At 38.7% G+C, this 21499-nt stretch overlaps 1 protein-coding gene across 6 annotated transcripts in view; it reads right to left on the reverse strand.

The window, feature by feature from the left end:
- PATJ (PATJ crumbs cell polarity complex component) overlaps nucleotides 1-21499 on the reverse strand; it is a 158313-nt gene that overhangs the window by 38994 nt on the left and 97820 nt on the right. For all 6 annotated transcript variants that reach the window (XM_054072365.1, XM_054072367.1, XM_054072364.1 and 3 more), the window contains exons 29-31: nucleotides 17296-17387; nucleotides 7977-8049; nucleotides 3322-3414 (exon numbers count right to left, since the gene is read on the reverse strand). In XM_054072365.1, coding sequence (XP_053928340.1) covers nucleotides 3322-3414; nucleotides 7977-8049; nucleotides 17296-17387 — 258 coding nt within the window. The remainder of the gene's footprint in view (nucleotides 1-3321; nucleotides 3415-7976; nucleotides 8050-17295; nucleotides 17388-21499) is intronic.

The following is a 21499-nucleotide window of genomic DNA, read 5'->3' on the forward strand; positions in this document are numbered from 1 at the left end:
TCTCCAGTTGGGACATTACAAATCTGACTCTCTACTGTGTTGAGACTTGGATTCACTTCCTCTGATGAGAAATGAATACAAAGTAAAGGTAAGGGAGACTGACATAGACTTCACTGTCCACTTGTTCCTATGATACTAAAAATACTTTTCTTCCATCATAAGTATAAACTGAGATATCTGCTTTTGAGCTGTACATTTGCCTTTTGATCTAGAGTGTAGATCTTTAGATCTTATTGTTAATCTCTCCTAACAGGGAGTTTGCCCAGATTATTCTTCCTCAAACTTTTTTCTCTTTTGACTAATCTCTTCCTCTGAGAGCTCTTTGCCAATGTTTCGAAGACGAGTTTTCTGTTTGTGTTAAAGACAGATTATTGTTCCAATTTCAAATCTTGTAAGGAAAATGAACCCACAGTCACAAACCAAACATCAGTTTAATTATCCCAGCTACAGGACACTATATTACATAGACTAATGATGCAAGGTCCTTCTGAGTACAAGCAACTGCTCAACTCATTTTCACTTTTGTAAAGTTAAAAGTTTCAGAAGCCTCTCAAAGCCCCATGTATCAATTCTTTTCCAACAACATCTTATCAAAAGTAAGATTGCAACAGCCCTCAGGAAACCATCGTCTTCTGTCAGGCCACCTCTAAGCTCAGCTAATGAACACGCAGACCTTGCCTAACACTTCCATTGGCTCCAGTTCAGAAATAAGATTGTTTTCTTTCCCTGGTCTTATCATCCACATATGCAATGCTGACTGTTATATAACTTTATACTTTTTAAAGTGATGAAGTGGCAACAAAATGTATCTTGAGAGAGACTGACAAATTTATCAGCAACAAATTTTTGCATTACGGCTGTCACTTGGTGAGACATCCTGCCCGTGCTTTGAGCTGTACATACTTGTGGAAGACCTTTGCTAATAAGCACATACTCTTTATTTACTCAGTGAACTTGATCTTACTTGCTGAGTTGTACTTTCCTGATTTCTCATGACATGACTGAGAACTTCAATAACAAGGATGAAGTAGCATTGGGCTGCAGTATTATAGCAACGATCATGCTATGAAAAACAAGGAACTGTTTTCTTTTGCCTCAACAGTCACTTAAACATGGCAAAAGAAACCTTCTTTCTTCAAAATAACATGCAGTCTTGTACTGCACTGCAGTGTGGAAGCCTCAATGCCAATGTGACTATGAACTCATTTCCTTCTGGTCAGAAGAGATCGATCACAACCATCAGCATTTACAAAAATAAAACACACATCTTAGAAATGCTTGTTATGCAATTTTAAAATCCCGATTGAAAGAAACGTCTGAAATTATGAAACTAGTTTTCTCCACTATTTTTCATCCATTTATACCTCCAAATCAAGAGTTGGTTCAACTGAGGCATTATAGAATGGGCAGTTGCATCTACAGGCATTCAAATAGTTTTCTAAATCCATCACCTAGCCCTTATTTTTATAGTATCTACTTATCTGATGGAAAAAAATCAGTAAGTTGCCTGTAAGCAAACATGCATTGAAAGAAGGCAGGGCAATGCAGCAGCCGCAAGTGACACAGGACAGGCTGCTTCCCCACTGTGGCACAGTGGGGACAGCAATACTGGCCTGCTGTGTAAAACATGTTGAATTCCAAAAATAAAAAGCAAATTTTAGCAATCAGCTGTGGCTACACAAACAATTTCAGAGGAAAGATGAGCTAGTTTTTCATCCCCACTGTGCATAAAAGCTAAGTACTGTACTGATGTTCTCCTCAATCAGTGCGCCATTGCCCTGTTCTGGACAATTCTTACCACCAATGCTTTATGGTTTTTCTTTTTTTGTTTTTTTTTCTGTACCTTTCAGCCTAAACTACTGTAACTTCTACCCTTTGGCACCACAGTTCCCTTCTTTCTTGCCTGAAGTTTGAAAAGAGGTTGCCCATATATTCTGGGTTTCCTGTTGTTCCAGCATCTTCTGTCTGTACCTATATTGGATTGATGCCAATTTTTTTCCCCCCATTAAATTTGTACTTCCTTTAATACTTTTAAAAAAGTCACATAGCACAACATTCTACACCAAGAGTTCATTTTTGTAGAACACATTTTATACATTTGTATCCACTTCATTCTTTCAGCAGTTTTTCATATTACCTTGTAATCCCTCAAAAGTTTCTTGCCAAGTTGAGCAAGAAAACTAAGCGAATTACACCTGTAAATACATACAAAAATACTCTGATTCACTTATATCCCAGCACATCAAAGAAGAATTCTGCACAAGGCTACCAAATACTAATAATTCAACTTTTTTGTAATCCATTAAGAACAGAAACCAATCCATGGGTGGTTGATTCTGATGCCTGATTGGCACATGACACTTCCTAAGTCTTGGAGTTCACAGACTCTTCAATTAAATACTTAGTAGCTACAGAACATTATGTATATTCAATTCATATTTGCAAAGCCCGGGGCACTCCTTGCAAAAGACATGATGGAGCAGGAAGAAGACATCTAAGAAAAAACATCCAGAAATGTCAGGTTTTCTTGGTTGAGGGCAGCACACAAACCGTGCATACGCAGCAAGTCTCAGCCAATGCACTCCTTGAAGCAGGAGTAGGCTGTTGCACAAAAAGACTGTCTCAGTAAATTTTATGTACCTCTAGGTTAAAGTGACTCTTCAGCATGTTTGATAGTTTTCCATTTTAAACTTTCCAGAGAGTCCAAAAAGATTACAGCTACACCCCGAACATCTTTCAGATTTCTGATAATGCACAATCCTGACATACTAAACAACAAAACCCCCATCTATATCAATGAGAAGTTCAATATTTATTACAGTGCGCTGACAGTACCACATTAAAGCAGAAGTTATGGGCTTGGTGTAGAAATTACTGAGAGTAACTCTATAGCTGTTATTCAGGAGGCAAGACCAGATTATGATAATAGACATTTTGGCCTTAGAATTTATGAAGCTATGAATATAAATAAGAATATGATTTACAGATCATGCTTTTTTTGGAAGTTTGTCACAGATGGATGGCAAGAGTGGAAACCCAATCCCCTGACTCAGAAAGAACTCAAAAGACAGCCAAAATGCCACATAAAAACTTCTTGAGATATCTCAGTATCTTAACAAGTTATACTGACTGTGTAGTTCACAAACACAGTCTATGTATGTAAAGCTAAAAGTTCGATTCTGGTCTTACACATACTGAAAATGACTTGACAGAAGTGTTCTGTCATACTCCAACACAAAGGCAGATAGAAAACATATCAGGCCAATAAGTCTGTCTTTTCTAAGCTCTGATCATCATTAAATATTGCTTTAAGTCACCTACAGGTTTGTTGGATTCCTCATCAGTCAAGCTTTTCATTAGAACTTCCAAACTTGAGTCTTCTTCACTGCTTGCAGGTTCGGTGCCACCATGATCCTGGTCGAAAGGATTGATAAGAGTTTTTATACAGAACTATGATCCCCATAATAGTCAAAGAAAAAGAAGTGAGACATTTTTACCTTTTCTTTTATTTTTCTAAACAAGTAGCAGCATGAAAAAGTAAAAAGATCCACAATTAAAGCATCCTAATGTTAGGAGACAAGTGATACAAGTTTTGAAAAACAGACCTTGGTCTTTACTTGGACAGCCTGAAGTACCATGAGGTAGTCCAATAAAAACACTTAGGAGCAGATATGGGTGAATTTTCAAAGCCAGACTAATCCCCATCAACTGTGAAAACTGCTGAGTCTCTATTAAGAGGCCTCCTCCAGACTTCTGTTGGGAGGAAAGGTCTCATGCATGCTTAGCATGTTAAAGGAAGCACAGTTCCTTCACGCAGCCTCAATGGGTTCATAGCAGCAGGACTGAATGCTCCACCCTGGAGGAACTGGTAAAGCTGAAGCTCTTCTGCACGTGGCCACCAAGGTCAGCAGGCTTAAGCCAGCACTGGGGCACGATCCTCAAGTGCAAATGAACACTCAGGATTCAGGTACATCCACACATTAGTGAGAATACTGCAAATAACATTCAATGACAACTACAGGACAACCAGCAAAGGAAGGGAATGTCCCAAAAGACATAAGTATTTTCACAGATGTGTGCTCCAGAACTTTCTCATGCATGAATTTTTTTCTCTTTCTGTATACGATTCTCAACAAAAAATGGCCCTTGAAACATAAAATAGCACCATACTAGGTAAAAATGCTTGTCTGAGCAGGATTTTCTGGTATTTTCTCCAGATAATAACTAGCATACATTTAAGAAGCATATATGTAGAAAAATTAGTTCCTTCCCATACCAACCATTAAAGTTAAGATAGATAGGAAATGGCACATTTTCAGGTAAAATATCAAATTCGAATTTACAGTTTAGATTATCATTAATTTGGTTACATGTGAAGTTTAACATGTGAATTCTGCTTCCCTTTCTTAAACCAAACAGGTGCTGAATCTTCTATTATTTTGATTTAGTCTAATTTAAAATACTTTCAATACACTTAAGGCTTTGATCTAAATTTGGAGCTGTTCTTTCTTGCAAAGAAAAACAGACTATGCAAAACAAATAAAATTCAAGACTTTCAGTCCTAGAAGCAAAATTATTTCTGATTTTTCATTAGACATTTTACATGGAAGTGCACAATGAGAATTACACAAACATATCAACTGTCAGTTGAGCAGGTAAAGTATCTCTGCACTCTACAAAGGCTTACTCTGTTCAGAACTGCAACAAAATATCTTATTCTGTGGCTTTGTAATGAATGAAACTTTTTAAAAACAGATATTTTACAGTAATTAATATATAATACGCTTTGCTTCTTGTAGCTTGTCCACAGTATTGCACCACAATGTAGTCTTACCCTGTCCTGCCACTCCATGTATTCAAGAAAGACCGTGCTTTAAGGCTTATCTACTGTTTATCACTTTCCATGTTAAAATGCCTTAACGAAGATAAAGAGATCAGATGAAGAAAATTAATGTAATGATACATGGTAACTATGGCACCCTGATATTCTGTTACATTAGTCAGGCTACTTAATATGAACTGACAAGTTTTCTGTACAGTGTATGTAAAGCACAACGTTAAATATTTATTTGGCATTTCAATATATAAAGCACAGTAAGTTTTACTTTGCTTTATTTAAAGATAGGAATAGCTGACAAAGGAAAGCAATACAAAGTTCTATGGGACAACAGTTTTGGTTACATTTAATGTATGGAATAAAAAGATACTAGCCAGAAGTAAAATCCCCATTTATTTATAAAATAGACAACGTAAATAGTAAAAGCTTGCCACTAATGCATGAAACTCATCCCACAAGTATCTACCTCTAAAGGCAAACATCGTGCATGAGGCTGAGCATTTTGGTTTTCACATGCTGGCAAGGGTCTAATTACAGGACCACAGCACAGAATGTGCATAAACAAAGCTCTCTGGTTCATCCTGAAGACACAAATATTAAACAAAGCTGGGAACAAATGCAGGTATCAAAGTTAACAAAAAAATAACATTAATTTGGACTTTGTAAATTGTAGAGTAATTTGTAATCCACCAGCCACACCTGGAACACGCAGCTTCTGTGGAGAACAACAAGCCAAAGCCCTGTCCAAAAATGACTCTGATACAAACAGAAACTAAACAGCTTTTGCACTGTACAGCACTACGCCTGCATGGAATTAGCTATCAGTGGTAATATAATCTGGAAAGTGATAGCAAGCATGCAAACAGGAGATTCATCCAGCGTTACCTCGCGTGGACCAGTGCTGTGGGATCACAGTAATGCTTACTGAAATACCAGGAATTCAACGCATATGAACTTATCAACTCAAGGCAAGACCAAACCCCAATTGAATTATAAAACATCTTTCGCTTTATTAGTCAAATAGAAATAGAATTAAAAAGCAACAGCAAGGCTAACCACATACTTTATCTAGAAAATTTAGTTACACCATATCGAGATGTCAAAATGATAACAATGTGGTGACAGTGCAGGGATTCATGGTGCACAAGAGAGCAATCAGTCTACACTGGGGCTGAGACAGCAACCATTAACAAAGATACATTGGTAACATTACCACACTAAGGGAGTTTTTGCATTGGAAGACTGTATGCTACAACACCATACTTGACCTCACCGTTTAAACAGCCCTTGTCTGCTCCTCCAGAAAGAAAATGAGCAGGAATGAGAGTTCAGTGCTGGGGCACAGGACAAAGTGGACCAGGGTTCTCAGTTAGGCTGGGATTGTCTCAAGGGGCTGCTTTAATGCAAACCATGTACACAGTGTACAACTGCAGCTAGTTGCTGGTCATAGAATCATAGAATAATTAGGGTTGGAAGGGACCTTAAAGATCTAGTTCCAATCTCCCTGCCATGGGCAGGGACATCCCACTAAAACAGGCTGCCCAAGGCCCCATCCAACCTGGCCTGGAACACCTCTAGGGATGGGGCAGCCACAACTTCCCTTGGCAACCTGTTCCAGTGCCTCACCACTCTCATAGTGAAGAAACTCTTCCTAATGTCTAGTCTAAATCTGCCCCTCTCCAGTTCGTACCTGTTCCCCCTGGTCCTGTCCCCACAAGCCTTTATGAATAGCCCCTCTCCAGCTTTCCTGTAGCCCCTCTTCAGGTAGTGGAAGGTCGCTGTAAGATCCCCTCTGAACCTTCTCTTCTCCAGGCTGAACAAGCCCAACTCTCTCAGCCTGTCCTTGTAGGGACAGTGCTCCAGCCTTCCGATCATCTTTGTAGCCCTCGTCTGGACCCGTTCCAAAAGCTCCATATCCTTTTTACGTTGAGGATTCCAGAACTGGACACAAGCATTCCAGATGAGGTCTCACAAGAGAGGAATAGAGGAGGAGAATCACTTCCCTCACCCTGCTGGTCACGCTTCTTTTGATGCGGCCCAGGATATGGTTGGCTTTTTGGGCTGCGAGCGCACACTGGCGGCTCATGTTGGGCTTCTCATCGATCAGCACCCTCAAGTCCTTCTATGCAGGGCTGCTCTCAATCAAATCATCCTCCGAACTGAAAGCAGGGTTTGCCCCAACCCATGTGCAGGACCTTACACTTGGCCTTGCTGAACCTCACGAGGTTCTCACAGCCCCACTCTTCCAGTCTGTCCAGGTCCCTCTGGATGACACCCCATCCTTCTGGTGTGGCAACTACACCACTCAGCTTGGTGTCATCTACAAACTTGCTGAGGGTGCACTCAATCTCGCTGCCAATATCATTGATAAATATATCGAACAGCATTGGTCCCAGTATGGACCCCTGAGGGACACCATTCGTCACGGATCTCCATCTGAACTTTGAGCCATTGACCACTACTCTCTGAATACGACCACCCAACCAGTTTCTTATCCACCGTACTGTCCACCCATCGAATCCATATCTCCCCAATTTAGAGAGAAGGATGTTGTGGGTGACCATGTTAAAGGCTTTACAGAAGTCCGGATAGATCACATCCACTGGTTTACCCATGTCCACTGCTGCGGTTACCCCGTCATAGAAAGCCACTAAGTTGGTCATAAAAGCCATTAAGTTGGTCATCCCTGTGTCTTTTTTAGAACCACTGATGGGAGAACATTTTGGCATAAAAGGAACTTAGAAGGCAGGAATTTTCCCCTGAAAAATGCTCATTTCTCTTCTGTAGGAGGATATCCATGTTCCAGGTAAAAGATCCTCACCACAACTACTCTAAACAGCTGAAAAAGGAGCAGGACAGGAGACGGCAAGATTTTCATTTGGGAACTTTCCTTCCTCCTGTACAGCAATAACGTGTTTAATACCTTTCGTTAATGTCATGACAGCCCTTCCAGTAATGATGAGATCAATAAAAGAGACACAGGGGAAAACATGCCTATTAGGTCAAGTTCCTACCCAATGCATTTTATGATTTCAGGTTTAATTAGACAAGGTGCTCAGATGCACAATGAATTGATAATTATGATTAATCTATCTAATTTAGCAATCTCTAATCAAAAAAAACAACCCACAAACCATACCTCAACAGAAGAGTGGGAGCTCGAAGGTAATGGGAAAGGAGTAACAGCCATCTGATTGACTGCATCTTCACTTCTGTAAAACAACCAACAACACATTACACGTTAAACCATACTGGCCAAACTTTTCTTTTGAACTGATTTTGCCCATTAAGAAAATACTCTTACTAACAGAAAACGTACCACATGTTATAGCTTAGAAAAGCACATTATTTTTGCTTTGCTAGCAAACAGATTACATCCCTTCTTGGGACCGCAGTAGTTTTATCTGGGATATACTGACATCACATTCTTTGGAAATTTAATTTTGTGTGGATTATCAAAGGATGCAGTTGGAATTTATGGTCCCTACACACCAACAGATGTGCTAACACTTCAATAGCCTCTTCTAATTGCGTCTACATTTGTAAACTGCTTGTTTAGTCTAACATTCACATTACTGAAATATAATACCGCTTTACTACAACAGATTGCTTTTTCATTTTTGTTCATATTTGCTGTGGTCTTTTCCAAAAGATTCAATGGAAGAATTTTTATAAAATGCAGGACAAAGAAAACAGATGAACAATGATTCCCCCTACATATAAAGCATATTACTTTCAAAGATGCTTATTACGTATGACATCTTTTCCTCTCTCCTTTTTAAAATGCTTTCCTAAGTTGGCATCTGATTACTTTGTAACATTCAAAAGCCTTTTTTTTTTTATTAAATAGCATTCTGACTTGCTAATATTTTTCCTCAACTGCCATTTAAAATTATTTGGCTTGTGGGATTATTTCTGGTCTCTGTAAAACAAAACCAAGTAAAATATGACTTCACTGATATTGTTTAAGACAAGTCTGAGGCATATGAAAAAAAGAAGACTCCAAATTTTGCTTCAAAAACTGTACTGATATACCTCTATTTTTTTTGCTGAATGGAAGTCAGGAACGACACAAATCCCATTTTGCTAAAGATTCAGTACTACCACAGAGCCTCCACTCAGCAAAACAAGAGAGGAGGAATCAGTAACACCTCTGCTTTGCAGATACAAAACTTGAAATGAAAGTAAATGACTTCTTATGCAATGGTTCTTCTGATTTCTGGTTTTATCTCCCTTCCAGGTCACCATAACACAAGCACAATCCTTTCCTCTAATTTCTGGAACAAAACGTTAGACTAGTGTGCGTTTAAAAACATTTTATAGAAGTGCCTGGATGAAAAAAGACTAATTTTATCCCTCAAGAGTTAAACACATGAAGCTGGCATGTTATGACTGCTGAAAGACAACAGTGCTCTTAGCGGAGCAGCGTATGGGAAATTCAGTCACAGGCATTTGAAATGATAAATCCCGCAGGCAAAGGTTGGTGAATTCATTTACTTATCTTCAACCAAACAGCCATACAATTCAAAGGAATTGGTTCTGTGCTGCTCATTTCTGCACTCGCTCCCAGCCTCTCCGCTTGGCCCTACTCAAAGCCTTGCCAGAGTCAGAAGCCATACTATGAGCAGAACCAGAGTGGCCCGTGATGCAGAAACATGCGCACAGGGCCAAGCCAGAAATCTGAGGAATGCACAGAATCAAGCCCATGAATTTCATAAGTGTTTCACATTTCCAAGTGCATTTTATCCCATAAGGCCTATTAGGCAATGACATTTTCTCTCCTCTTACCTTCATAAGACATTGATCTAATTATGTTGCTTTTCTAACCCATAAGAATAAATCTGCAAATGTAAGGTGTCTGAGAGTCACAGCAATTTTTAGTTGACTATAGACTACAGGTTTTTTTTCTGACAAAAGTTTATACGGAGCACAAACAGCATGAAAACTAACACTGCTATAGTTTACAATGCAAGCTGCATACCTTGCAATCGGGAGTTTATGTATAAACTTTCATAAGAAATATAACTCTAAAGATTGCTAGACAGAAGCTTCATGATCTGCATGATAAAGTGTGGTGTAATTAATTGTAAAAATTAGTTTCTACTTCTTATATACACACAAAATGTTTTTTCCCAACCCCTGGGCAAACATTTTTATGGAGTTTTAAATGGATGGCCATTTTCATTCCAAGCCATAGAAAACACTTAGCGTAGTTCCCTTGAAAAAAAAAATGCACAAAATAAAGAAAACAAGGTTACAAAGTGTCACAACTTGTAATCTCCCCCTGCTAGGACTGGTACATATTTAAATACTTTAATGCTGCTTCAAAGGAGAATGCTTCAAAGAAGAATCAAAGTGAGAACGTATTTTAAAGTGACAGATCTAATAATAAATTGCTCTTTCTGCTCTCCACTTCCCTAAGTGTCCTCAACTAAAACACAAATTTATTTACAACTAAAAGGAGCAATCATTTCCTTTTGATGCTGGAGCAGACAGCTTAGAAGTCTGAATATCATATTCAAATTACAGTGACTGCAAATGAGCATTCAGTGTACTTGCCAATAGCTGCTACATAACCACCTCCGAGAAAGCTGTTCTCAGTTACCAGTGCTCAACATTGCTTGAGGTTAAGATGTCTAAACCCTTCACAGTCGAGACACAGCTTCATACTTGCAAGGTCAGAGCAACGTACAGTGCAATTTATACAGCAGGGAGTCTGAGATGCTCCCCTTCCATTATCTGTAGAAACAATAAACATCCACTGCTCTTGTTCCAGCTCTCATACTGGTTTGCACAAGACGCTGGGATGGCAGCTCTCCTCCTCGCTGAGCTTGTGCACCAGAGAGCTGTTTATATTTCGTCAGTTACACATAAACTGCATCGGGAAGGAATTCATCATTACTCTCACAAACACTTTTATTGCTTCTAACCTCTCAGGATGAGTTTCTGAGTGAAAATGGAAATTCCATCTGCTTGGAGGTTAGAGTGCATATTGCTTGTACCAATGTCACTAACTAGAGCTCAATACTGAAGAAAAGAGCAGCTTCCCTTGTTGCAAAGCATCACAGGAAGCCAGATCAAAGCAATATGGAAGCGGCAAAGACTCTTTAAACTTTAGAAAAGCTCATACTGTTTCAGATTTATTTGATTATATTGCCATAATTTAACACATTTTACTTCCTTTGTAGCCTAAGTAGGACCCTGGACATTCCTTGTCCTTTTGCACTGACCAAAGAGAAGAACTTCTGATGCTTTGCTCCATTAACAACTGCACCGCTGATGAAGAGGTGCAGCTTAAGCAAAGAAAAATACAGTTATTATTGACTAATAATTAACTACCATAAACACTTGGCACAAAAAAAGCCTTAAGAGAGCAATATGCAAATACAAATCTAAAGGGATTATTCATGCCAGGCTGCAGAAAGTAAGCCTGAAGGGAAGTTGAAGTTGAGTGCTGTAGGGCTTCAGCTAAGCTGCCCTGTAACGCTGTGCTGCACTTATCGGAGAGCTGTCCCTGGCACTTTGGAGAAATGTCACACACAGCTGGAATGGTCTATGAAGCATTCAGAAAGTCATCTTTCTAAATATGATAACCAGAAGTTACAGGCTCAGCAAAACTCAGGGTGTTTTTTCATTCACTCATCAACCTCAGGCTTGTAATACTTGAATTCAGGTTCCCTGCCTTCCTTTGAGCACATTTTTATTTTCCATTTTACTTACTCTTAGGTGTCTCTGGTTTGTGACAATATAATCTCATTGTCATGCAATGCTAAGAAAATACCTGTTGAGCACGCTGAATGAAATTCCTTAACTGTCTGAAGCAGACCATCTTGCCTCAGATAAAGTCCAAACTTCTCCTGTGATCTGTTCAAAATCAACACAAATCCCAAACCAGGTCCACTCAGAAGGGCAATTAATCCCAGCACCTAAATAGTCTGAATTCAGACTGGATGAACTGAATTGCTCCTTAGAGGTTCCTGACAACTGTTCACTAATGACCCCTAGATGTCTAAAACAAGGGAGATGAACCTTCTGCCAAACTATCTGCAAAATACACACGTCATCAACACTAAAAGAACATCTGACAACAGCTTTGTAATTGGTTGTGGACTTTTTTTTGGAAAACAAAGTATATCAAGAATCAGAAGAAAAACCCAGCAGTTTGTATGCAGTCACATGACATCTTAATTGGAAAAGATATGGAGAGCAAATGAATGAACAGTGTTTACCCAGCAACCCTTAGGACTCTTACCGGTTATGACATCAGGGCATAAAGCGCCACTGATTATTGAAAACCTATACTGCTCTCACACTGGTATGAGACCAGTGGTATAACATTTGTTAAAAAAATCAGGTCAGGATCCCATGTTTTCTCATCTTTGTTTTCCTCTGGATGTTCCTTTGGAAAAGAGAAGCCACAGAAAAGTTGCACACTGAAAAGGCATGCTGGATTTTTCCTTCAGCTGGGTCAAGGCAAAACCTTTGTATTGTGTATCTTCTTGAAAAATCTCTCCTACTAACAGCAAGAATAGTCTTGTTCTCCATTTCCCCTCCATCCACTTCTAGTTGTGTGAGAGCCAAATGCATAGGGATATTTTTAATAAACAATTAATGTTCATATAAACTGTAGCTTAGGTCATCAAAGGTTTGAAAGAGCCTAAATTCCTTAACTTCCTCAACCATGCACTTGTTCCCACATGCATATGACAGCAAGGAGGAAACAGCTCTGAAGAAAACAGGAAAAGTTCAAACTTGTGCACACAGTCTCTGGCAAGAGCTTATTTTTAAAGCTTACCCACATGAAAGAACTTGAACAATCAAAGCAAGGAAAAACAGGGTTGATACTATTAAAATATGACCAATTATGTAAGTTAGAACAACCTTAAGGCAAAAATAATTTCTAAAGCATGACAATATTTCAGACTCTGGCATGCAATGTATAATGTTACTCAGAGGCTCTAAGAGAAGAGCAAAGACTCAGTGTCCAAGTCACAGCAGTGGAGAGTGTTAGAAAGCACTGAGAAGTGGCTGACCTCGCTTTATCAGTCCTCAGAGTATAAGAATCTCTCTTCTTTGCACGTCTCCATAAATAACAAGAGGTTAGCCTTTGCAATTACACGTAGAAATGGAAGGAGGGGTTAGGTGACAGAGATTTGCGGGTTTCACTGCCAAGCTACAATCCCATTGCCGAAAAGCAATGATAACGTAACAAATGACTGCAGCATGGGAGGACGAGTCTGAACAGCTAACAAATGGTATTTAAACAAGCAAAATCCTACTGTACTTGACTCTTAAAGCATTTCTCATGTTTCATCACAGCACAAGACAATTTTCATTTAAGGAATAAAAGTATACCAAAGAATGAATCACAGAACTGAAGACAATGGGGTGATGGTTTGAAATCAGTGGCATTCACTTAGATTCAAGCATTCAAACAATATTTGATCTGCTTATTATACCAGCACTGAAGCACCAAAACAAATTAAATGCAGTTAATTGAGCATAGAAAAAAACATCGAATTTGCTGAATCATAAAATTCTTACTGTAAAAGAGCATTCTGATATAGACTGGATTTCCTACTACAGATGTAAAATCTAATTATATTGGTTTATGATGCATCTGAAAAGGATGGACAAAACCCACAGTGGGTATATAACCCATTCTATTTTGGAAACTAGGGCACAGAGACTCCTACGAGAAACAAGCCTCTCTCTCAGATTACTACCTGGCTAATTCCTGTTGTTGGAGATTCAGATCAAGAATTTCGAAAGGCAGCTAAGCTTTTTACATTCCCTTTTGCCACTAACTTCCACTAGCGCTTCCATAGCAAGATGCCTTTATATGCCTTGGAAAGTTGCAGTCAAATCATTATTTATTTCTGATACTCAGAAATAAAAAAGACGACCTGTATTTCCTACAGTAGCTTGGAAGGTAATGCAGCAGCTGTAAGACTTCGAGGTCAGATAAAACGTGACTGGACACTAATCAAAGGAAGCACTCGGACTGAGTAATTTCATTTCAGGAAAATCTTGTTGTGCTTAGGCAATTGGTTTGTTTGTTTGTTAAACTGGGTGAACAGGTTAAATGCCTTCAGATTTGTCACCGTAGGAGGCTACAAAGCACAAGATGCACTGAATCTAAAAAAAAAAAAAAGTAAAGTGACATTATAACTGCAAATCTTTTAGATGCTATTACAGGCTCATGTAATTAATGAGACCACTGGGAAACAGTGCTGTGCTAAGACCTATATTTTGGATTCTGGCCAAAATCAACTGTTTTAAATAATCACCCTCAACTTAATTGAGGAAAAGATGCTTATAAACCAGAGTGAGAAACCTTCAAATATAAGAGGGTGTCTATGGTTCTCACAGCGCTCACTGCACTATGTCTCATCAGCAAAAATTGCAGGAAAGGGTGGGAATGCAATAGTAACACTACCTGGGTATAAAAAAAAAAAGTGTGAACAGATTTTTATAGCACAGACGGTAAGTTACGATTTCAGTAAAAAGTCAAAAAGGCTGAGGATATCTTCTATTCTTTATTTTTTTCCTAGAAAAAAAAATAAATGTGGGTGCAACAAAATCCAAGTTTTTTTAATGATAGTTATTACAGTTCTCAGAGAAAGGCATTTCTGTGCCCAGGAATTTCTGGGCTTCTCTTGTAACTGATTAAAGACTTTATGAAAACATCCCCCTGCCCTGCACATGAACCAAAACACCAGAAATGGGAAAATTTTGATGCCGTGCTTCAAAGTGAAAAGTAGCATGCTTATTGCTGAGCATCCTTCGTCTGAGGAAAGTAAGGCCTCAGGATATCAAACAGGGCACGTTTTAGAAACAGCCCAAGCGTCCCACTAGTTTTGCTTTTATGTCCTAGGTCAGCTCAGTCAGGCATGCAGGAACTGTTTATCTTGCACAATGATGTGTTTCTGGAAAACTATAACCCACTCAGGTCTTTCACTGGTGAAATTAGAATTTTAATGCACATGAAAACCAAATCCATCTCTCTCGTAACTCCTGCAGTACACATTTCTTTTGCCACGGTGAGCTGTGGCCTCCTCTTACTGTGTGCTCCGGGATGTGTTTTGGCTACATTACACTACAGGCCTTCTACCTTTAAAAGCAGTTGCAAAGGCAACAGAGCTCAGAAGGAAGAAAATAGTGTTTCTGTTGCAGCTCCCTTCTCATTTTCAAAGCATAACAAATGTAACGGTATCCTGCTCTTTCTACATCATTAGAGCCCAGAGGAACACATCTGAAATCAGCCAAGCAGCAAACCTACCAGGAAAGCTGAGCCTGCTACACTCAGCGCTTTGTTCTCAGCTGGAAAAGCTATTGCACATGCACGTACAAGAGATGGATGGAGATTAAAGATGCCTGTCGCTGCTCTTACTTACTATGGCTGGCACCACAATGCCAGTGGCATTTCAATACCCCTATTTTGTATTATAGTTTTAAAACAAGATGATAAAGCAAGAAATAACTTTTTCTACCAAACTGCACCACAAACAAGTCTTCTGAGACCAGCACAGTCTTTTGCCCATCCAGTATTTTTGTGGTCTGAAGTGTAGGAATGGGATGCACCAACATATGACGGGCCCATGGGCTATAGTCTGCACGAGAAAAGACAATTATTCTTGCTTCTCTTTAAAAATCACCTTTAAGAGAGTTAGACTGATTTGGCTTTGCTGAATTTTGAAATGCCCCTTTTACTGCAATGCTCTCATTACTAACGACATTCTCTCAGTGGGAAAATTTCTTTTCACTGCTGTTCAAACTCAGGTCAATCAAAGACACCCGTCAGTTGTCAGCGTACTCTAACGCAAGGCCAAAAGCAGTGACAAGACATGTGCTCTTGGGAAGTGTGACGACATAAGTTAACAACCTCAGAAGCAGCACTGGAAAATGGAAACTTTTTCTTAAAGCTCTAGAGACAAGATTTATCCAACAGCATTTCCAATATCTACTAATTATGATCATTAAGACATATTTTTCCTTGAAATCCACTTCTACACACACAATCTGAATATGGCTAAGAACTTACATGTCCTTTATGTTTTAAACACGATACAAAACACGCACGAAGGATTTCCAATCCATGGGTGACGGAAGCTAACACACACCCTTCGTGCAGCTCTGGAGTGCACTTGGTGCAGCAGGGCAGGCTGCAAGAAGCTTACACTCTCTGTTGCTACCTAAAAGCACTAAAACCACTCTGGATTTTGGTTTCATAAGTTGTGGTTCTGCCTCTGCTTCCAACCAGACACATTTTCCGCATGCAATTAAGTAATGGTGAGTGAGTTGTTGTACATGACGTTTAATTTTCAATAGCTGGGGAAAGTAACATGGGAGCTGCAGGCAAAATCATTAATCTCCTCCAGATCCTCTGTGCTGCCAAGTATAGCAACTCATTCTTCACTGCACTAATGCTGCTCTTCCATCATTTCTATGTATGCTGTACCAGACAGAGCCAGGCAAGTAAATGTACACATTTATATGCATTCACCCACAGATTATTACACTGTTCATAGGTAAGCTGAAGAATATAAAACAATATCAAGTATGATGTATATGTTGGCAGAAGGATCACATTATAAACCAGCACGAGTGTAAGTGCCCAATGGAAGCCATGGCTCAAACAGATGCATTTATGAAATTCCATCGTATTAAAGCACATATGAGTTCTGGGAAAGGGGCTGCTTCTTCCCAGACCTCCCATCCAGGGTCACAAGAGTAGCACCTCCTGAATGACAGAGTGAACATATGGTGTATCCTTAACTCACATAAAGTCTAAAAGAAAAGATTTTCATGCTTGGAGTAGAAGAAAAGATACCCACATATAATTCTTAGGCAGACGAAAGGTTGCTTTAGTGTATTGCCTCCTACATAAGCCATCCCAGTGCTCCTTGTCAAATTCAGGTTCCATCTCTGTACAAACAAGCCGAAGCTCTTTAAATCCCTTTTTCATGTACATACAAAGCTATACTTCACAAATAGACCCAGCCCATGCTCCATGTACTCCATCCATGCTTGCCTGCTCCCCTCACAGCTGCTCCCTTTCTGCCCTAAGCCTCTGCACTGTTTTAATTTCCTTCTGGCAGTCTGGGTGAAGCAAACTGCTCACCTCGTCTTTGCACCGGCAGAACCAGCCTAAAGCACTTTAGTAAGTTCTGGAGGAAGAAGCTCTTATCAGGGGACTCTCAAACCCAAGAGGGACAGCTTAAGTCTTCAGCAGAGACCACTAAATCAGGCACTCAATTACATTAGATCTTATTTATGTAAGTTATTAAGGGGATCTCTTCAATAGTTGTGAGATAAGTAGTCAAAGAAAGGGTTTATTTCACTTCAAAGGGAACTGAGCAAGTTCAGCATTTTCAAAATGGGATAAATATGTAAATTACATATGTAATGCAAGGGGACAAAGGGCAAACAAATCTCTTGATGAAAACTGTTCTTACCGTATGAAAACTAGCTTAACCTTTGATGGGGCAGTCTTAATGATTGCAGAAGCATTCTGGTGACTTCTTCCATACAATATCTGATTGTTTATCTGTTAAAAGAAAATGAAGATTTTTGTATAAGTGGAGAAGTATGCATTGTTTTAATTTACATCACCAAAACTTCCAAATTTACTGTGGTATAAAGAGAAGATTCAAAGAAAATGCAGTCTGCAAAATATAAATTGTTTTTTTGAGGCTCTTACAGCCAGGAATATCAACATTGCACAGATACATATATATATATCTGTCTGTACAGTGTTGTTGAGACAGAAATACGAGAACTGATGAAGAACCTCTTTCAGGCACACCTGTGCTGCAGAAAGACATCATATGATACACACGTAGGAGGAGACAGACACTGTTCCTCTTGGCTTTGGACTGCCCAAGGTGGTTGCCCTTCTCTCAACTGCCTACCAGAGGATGGGGTGTAGTCTGCAGCTCAGCAGCAGCACTTTAAAAAGCGCCTCATCTTTCTTACTGTTCCTTTTGAAAGGTCCACAGAACAGCAGCCTTAGAATGGATTTAAAATATTACATCTTCATAATCTTAGACTCTAATTTATCAAATGAAAAATACTGCATTAACACCAAAACGTTCCAAGTTTTATTCTAGAGCAATACAAACCAGGAATTAATGTAGGGCTAATTTAGTCTTATCAGCAAGCTGAAATTGAGAAAAATCTTTTATTCTTTTTCACAGACCCACAGAATGGATATTAGGTACTATTTTCAGATTTTTTTGAAAACAACTTGATCTGACAAGAATCATACAGATATGACAACAGCACAGATTTTGAGACCAACACACCTATACTTTACCTACAGGCAATTGGCAATTAGGAAAACTTGCTGTTAAGATTGTGCTGACTCCTCAGTTCCATGGAAAGAAGGAAAACTGATAACCATGAGGACAGAAAGGACAACTTAAGGACATGCCACATTACTCTTGCTGTGATGGATCAAACAACTAAGCACAGTGACGGACACCAAGTCTGTCCAAAGACTACTTTGCACACTTTTATTGCATGCAAGCAAACACTACAGTTTTCAGAGGGAAATAGCCTGACTTTAGTACAGCCTGCGCTTCAAGACTGTTCTTCCTGTAGGAACTAGATGTCTTTTCTCAGTTTGAGGAAAATAAGATGCGTACTGTTTCCCAGTGCCATGCTCAGTGACTGGGACTTTCACAAGGACAACAGCATTTCAGAGATGAATATATCAGGTACTTCCAAGCCAATTAAAAGCATGCTCAGTATCATACCACAAAAATAATGTGCAGTGTAAAATCAGATTATTTAAAGCATCACACCTATTTCACGGGCAGGGCTTGTCCTTAACACCTTGCTCCACCTCAGCCTGCCCAAAGTGCCCTGAGTTTCTTGGGCTTCAGCTCCTCTTTATTAATGCCTCCCATCTCAGAGCTATCCTAAGAATTTTTGCCTTTCAGCTCAGGCATTGCACAAACTACCATCACAAAGATCATATGTAGAACATAAGGTACCTATGAATACCACAATAAATTTAAAGAAACTAAAAACTGAGCTGAGTATGGTGGGAAAAAGAAGACTATGTCAAGGAGATTAATAAAACACTTGAGCAGTCTCTTTAGCTGTACCCTGAAGATTTTCAGATTTAAAGCTAAGCTGAAGAGAACACTCATTAAGGTGGTAAAGGAAAATATCCTCCTCTGACAGCAAGGAGCAGGTTTTCCTTCAACTTTGACAATTTGGACTGGAATAAGCATCAAGATAGCAATGTTCTGTTGAAGAACAATTATTTACCTACACCTGAATACCTGTAAACATGAATATAGAAACTAATTCAAAACCTATATTTAACATCTTTTATTTTGTCCAAAAAAAGAAGGCAAAAGATAAAGAAATTGAAATTAATAGTATTTGTAGTCATTATGTTAGTTCAGGTTCATGGTTCAGCTCGCACTGTGTCTTGCTGTCTAAGCAAGCATCAGAGGCTTCCAAGCATGCAGAATAATCTGCTATTTAACTCTGTCAAAATTTGAACTCCAAGCATCTTGATTAGATTAATGCACCTCTCTGGAGCTCAAGTGTTCACACACCCTTCCAGAGTGAGCAGCCAGCTTTCTTTCAATACTGCCAATTTTTTCCTTCCACTCTTCATTTACAACATAATATTTACATTCACATTTGATATACTATTGCTGTTTAAAACAATAACAATGAAGCACAGGAACAATTTACTAATGACTATAGGATGACTTATTGTTACTGAAAATTTCTGTACTGGATTTTGGGTTTGCACTCTTAGCAGATTTTTTCATTCAAACAAGAAGAAATAACTGGCCAAGTCTTACAGCCTAGTCTCATACAGGCCACTTGGTCATACTGGCAACTTCACAATATTCCAGCCTTATTTTCAATAGGCTATAATTTCAAAACAACATGCAAGTTCATTAGTTGTACAAGGACAATGCAGGAACAGGAATAAAGCCCCTAATACTTGATTGTTCATGAAGACTCAAGTGCAAACCATTTATCTACCAAGTCGATTACTATACGAAGAGAGAACCAAAGAAGGTCTACGAGAGTCTGAGGCAGCAGAAAACAATCAGCACTGAGCAAAGAGCACCACACCAACATCTGCAAAGTTTTAACTTGGTGCTGCCCCAGCTGCCATGGTTGCAAAGACAGGGCGAGAAGCAACATCCTAGGCTGTGACTTGTTCAGAGATAAATTTAAAAATCTGATGGCAAATTGGATGTTCACAGTTGCACTCTGGTTTCAAGCTGGACTTGAAAAATACAGTGAGTTTGTTTACTTTCTTTTTCTAAGTTCAAAAATAAATTATTCACTGGGAATACTGTACGTTTACAAACTGTTGGGATTTAGTTAAATTGCCATTAGTTTTTCTAAACAGCAGACTTCTTAGATTAAAATTTATAGTCTTTACTCTAGCTACATTAATCCTATTCGGGACATGTATCAAATAGTCCAAAATTTAATTAGCTGTGAGCTGGGTCTGTAAGTTATAATTGTTTAATTACACCAAAATGAAAGGATAATCAGAGTAATATATCTCCAGAAGGTTTTGGACTGTTCCACATAGTTACCACAGGCAGTATTAATTTTTCTTTTTTCTTTTTTTTTCATAAAAAGGGTCACTTTCTTTTGCAAAGTAAATTAATGTTCCATCAGCTTCATACACCACAGTGATGACCAAAGCACAAAGGCCTACTTAAGTAAAACAAAAAAGAGAATATCTATGATTTCATACGTAACACCATTTTACATCTTTCAAATTAAATAAACTAACACGTCAGATTAACCAAACAGTACTCTGGCAGTCAAAACCTATAAATCTGTGCTTTACTTTTCTCGTTAATGATTAGAAAAGAAAAACAAAGCTTTGACTAAGCAAAAGGCTGATCTAAAGCAACCTCAACTCTTCTTTAAGTGTCTCTTTATATAATCTCTTGGAAAGACAAGGGAGAACTGAGAAAGATAAAAACATGTGACAGGTATGAGGTCAGGTCAGCAGGTTTAAGTTTAATTTTTAATATAACCCTACACTGCTTTATGGCAGATTTTATCACATATCCCAACTGTACTGTTGCCCTCACCTACAAAAGTTTTGGTTTACAGTTTCATACACTAAAGCAGCAGAAAGTACAAACTCACTGAAATCTGAACTCTTAAATTAAGAGAAAAAAATGTAAAGGATTGTTTGCTTCTCAAACTTTAATTTGCAGAGGAGAAACATTAGACATGGATATTAAAAAAAAGTGCACTATTTTTACTATGTGGCAGTAATGGAAATCCATAAAATTAGTATCATCTGATTTTTATGAAAATCAAGTTAAATGATACCCCAAAGCTTGTAAAAGAACTGGCATGGCTTTCTATAAGAATTATTTCTTTGTATCAATGCATTAAGTTCCTTCTAACCACAGGAACTGTAGCATTTCGAGATACAACCAGACTCTGAAACAATGGGAAAAGTTTAAAAAACTTTTTAATCAGTCAGATTATAGAGACTAAAGACCCCAATACACTAAACTGCCAAATAATAAAGCAAGAAAAAAACACTGGAATGAAAAATTAATTAATCAGAATGTGAATTCTTATTTCTTCACCAAATCTATTTCCCAGCACATGTTCAAACACGTGCATCACCTACAGTGATCA

The sequence above is a fragment of the Cuculus canorus genome, chromosome 8 (genome assembly GCF_017976375.1).
Source record: "Cuculus canorus isolate bCucCan1 chromosome 8, bCucCan1.pri, whole genome shotgun sequence".
Classification (NCBI taxonomy): domain Eukaryota; kingdom Metazoa; phylum Chordata; class Aves; order Cuculiformes; family Cuculidae; genus Cuculus; species Cuculus canorus.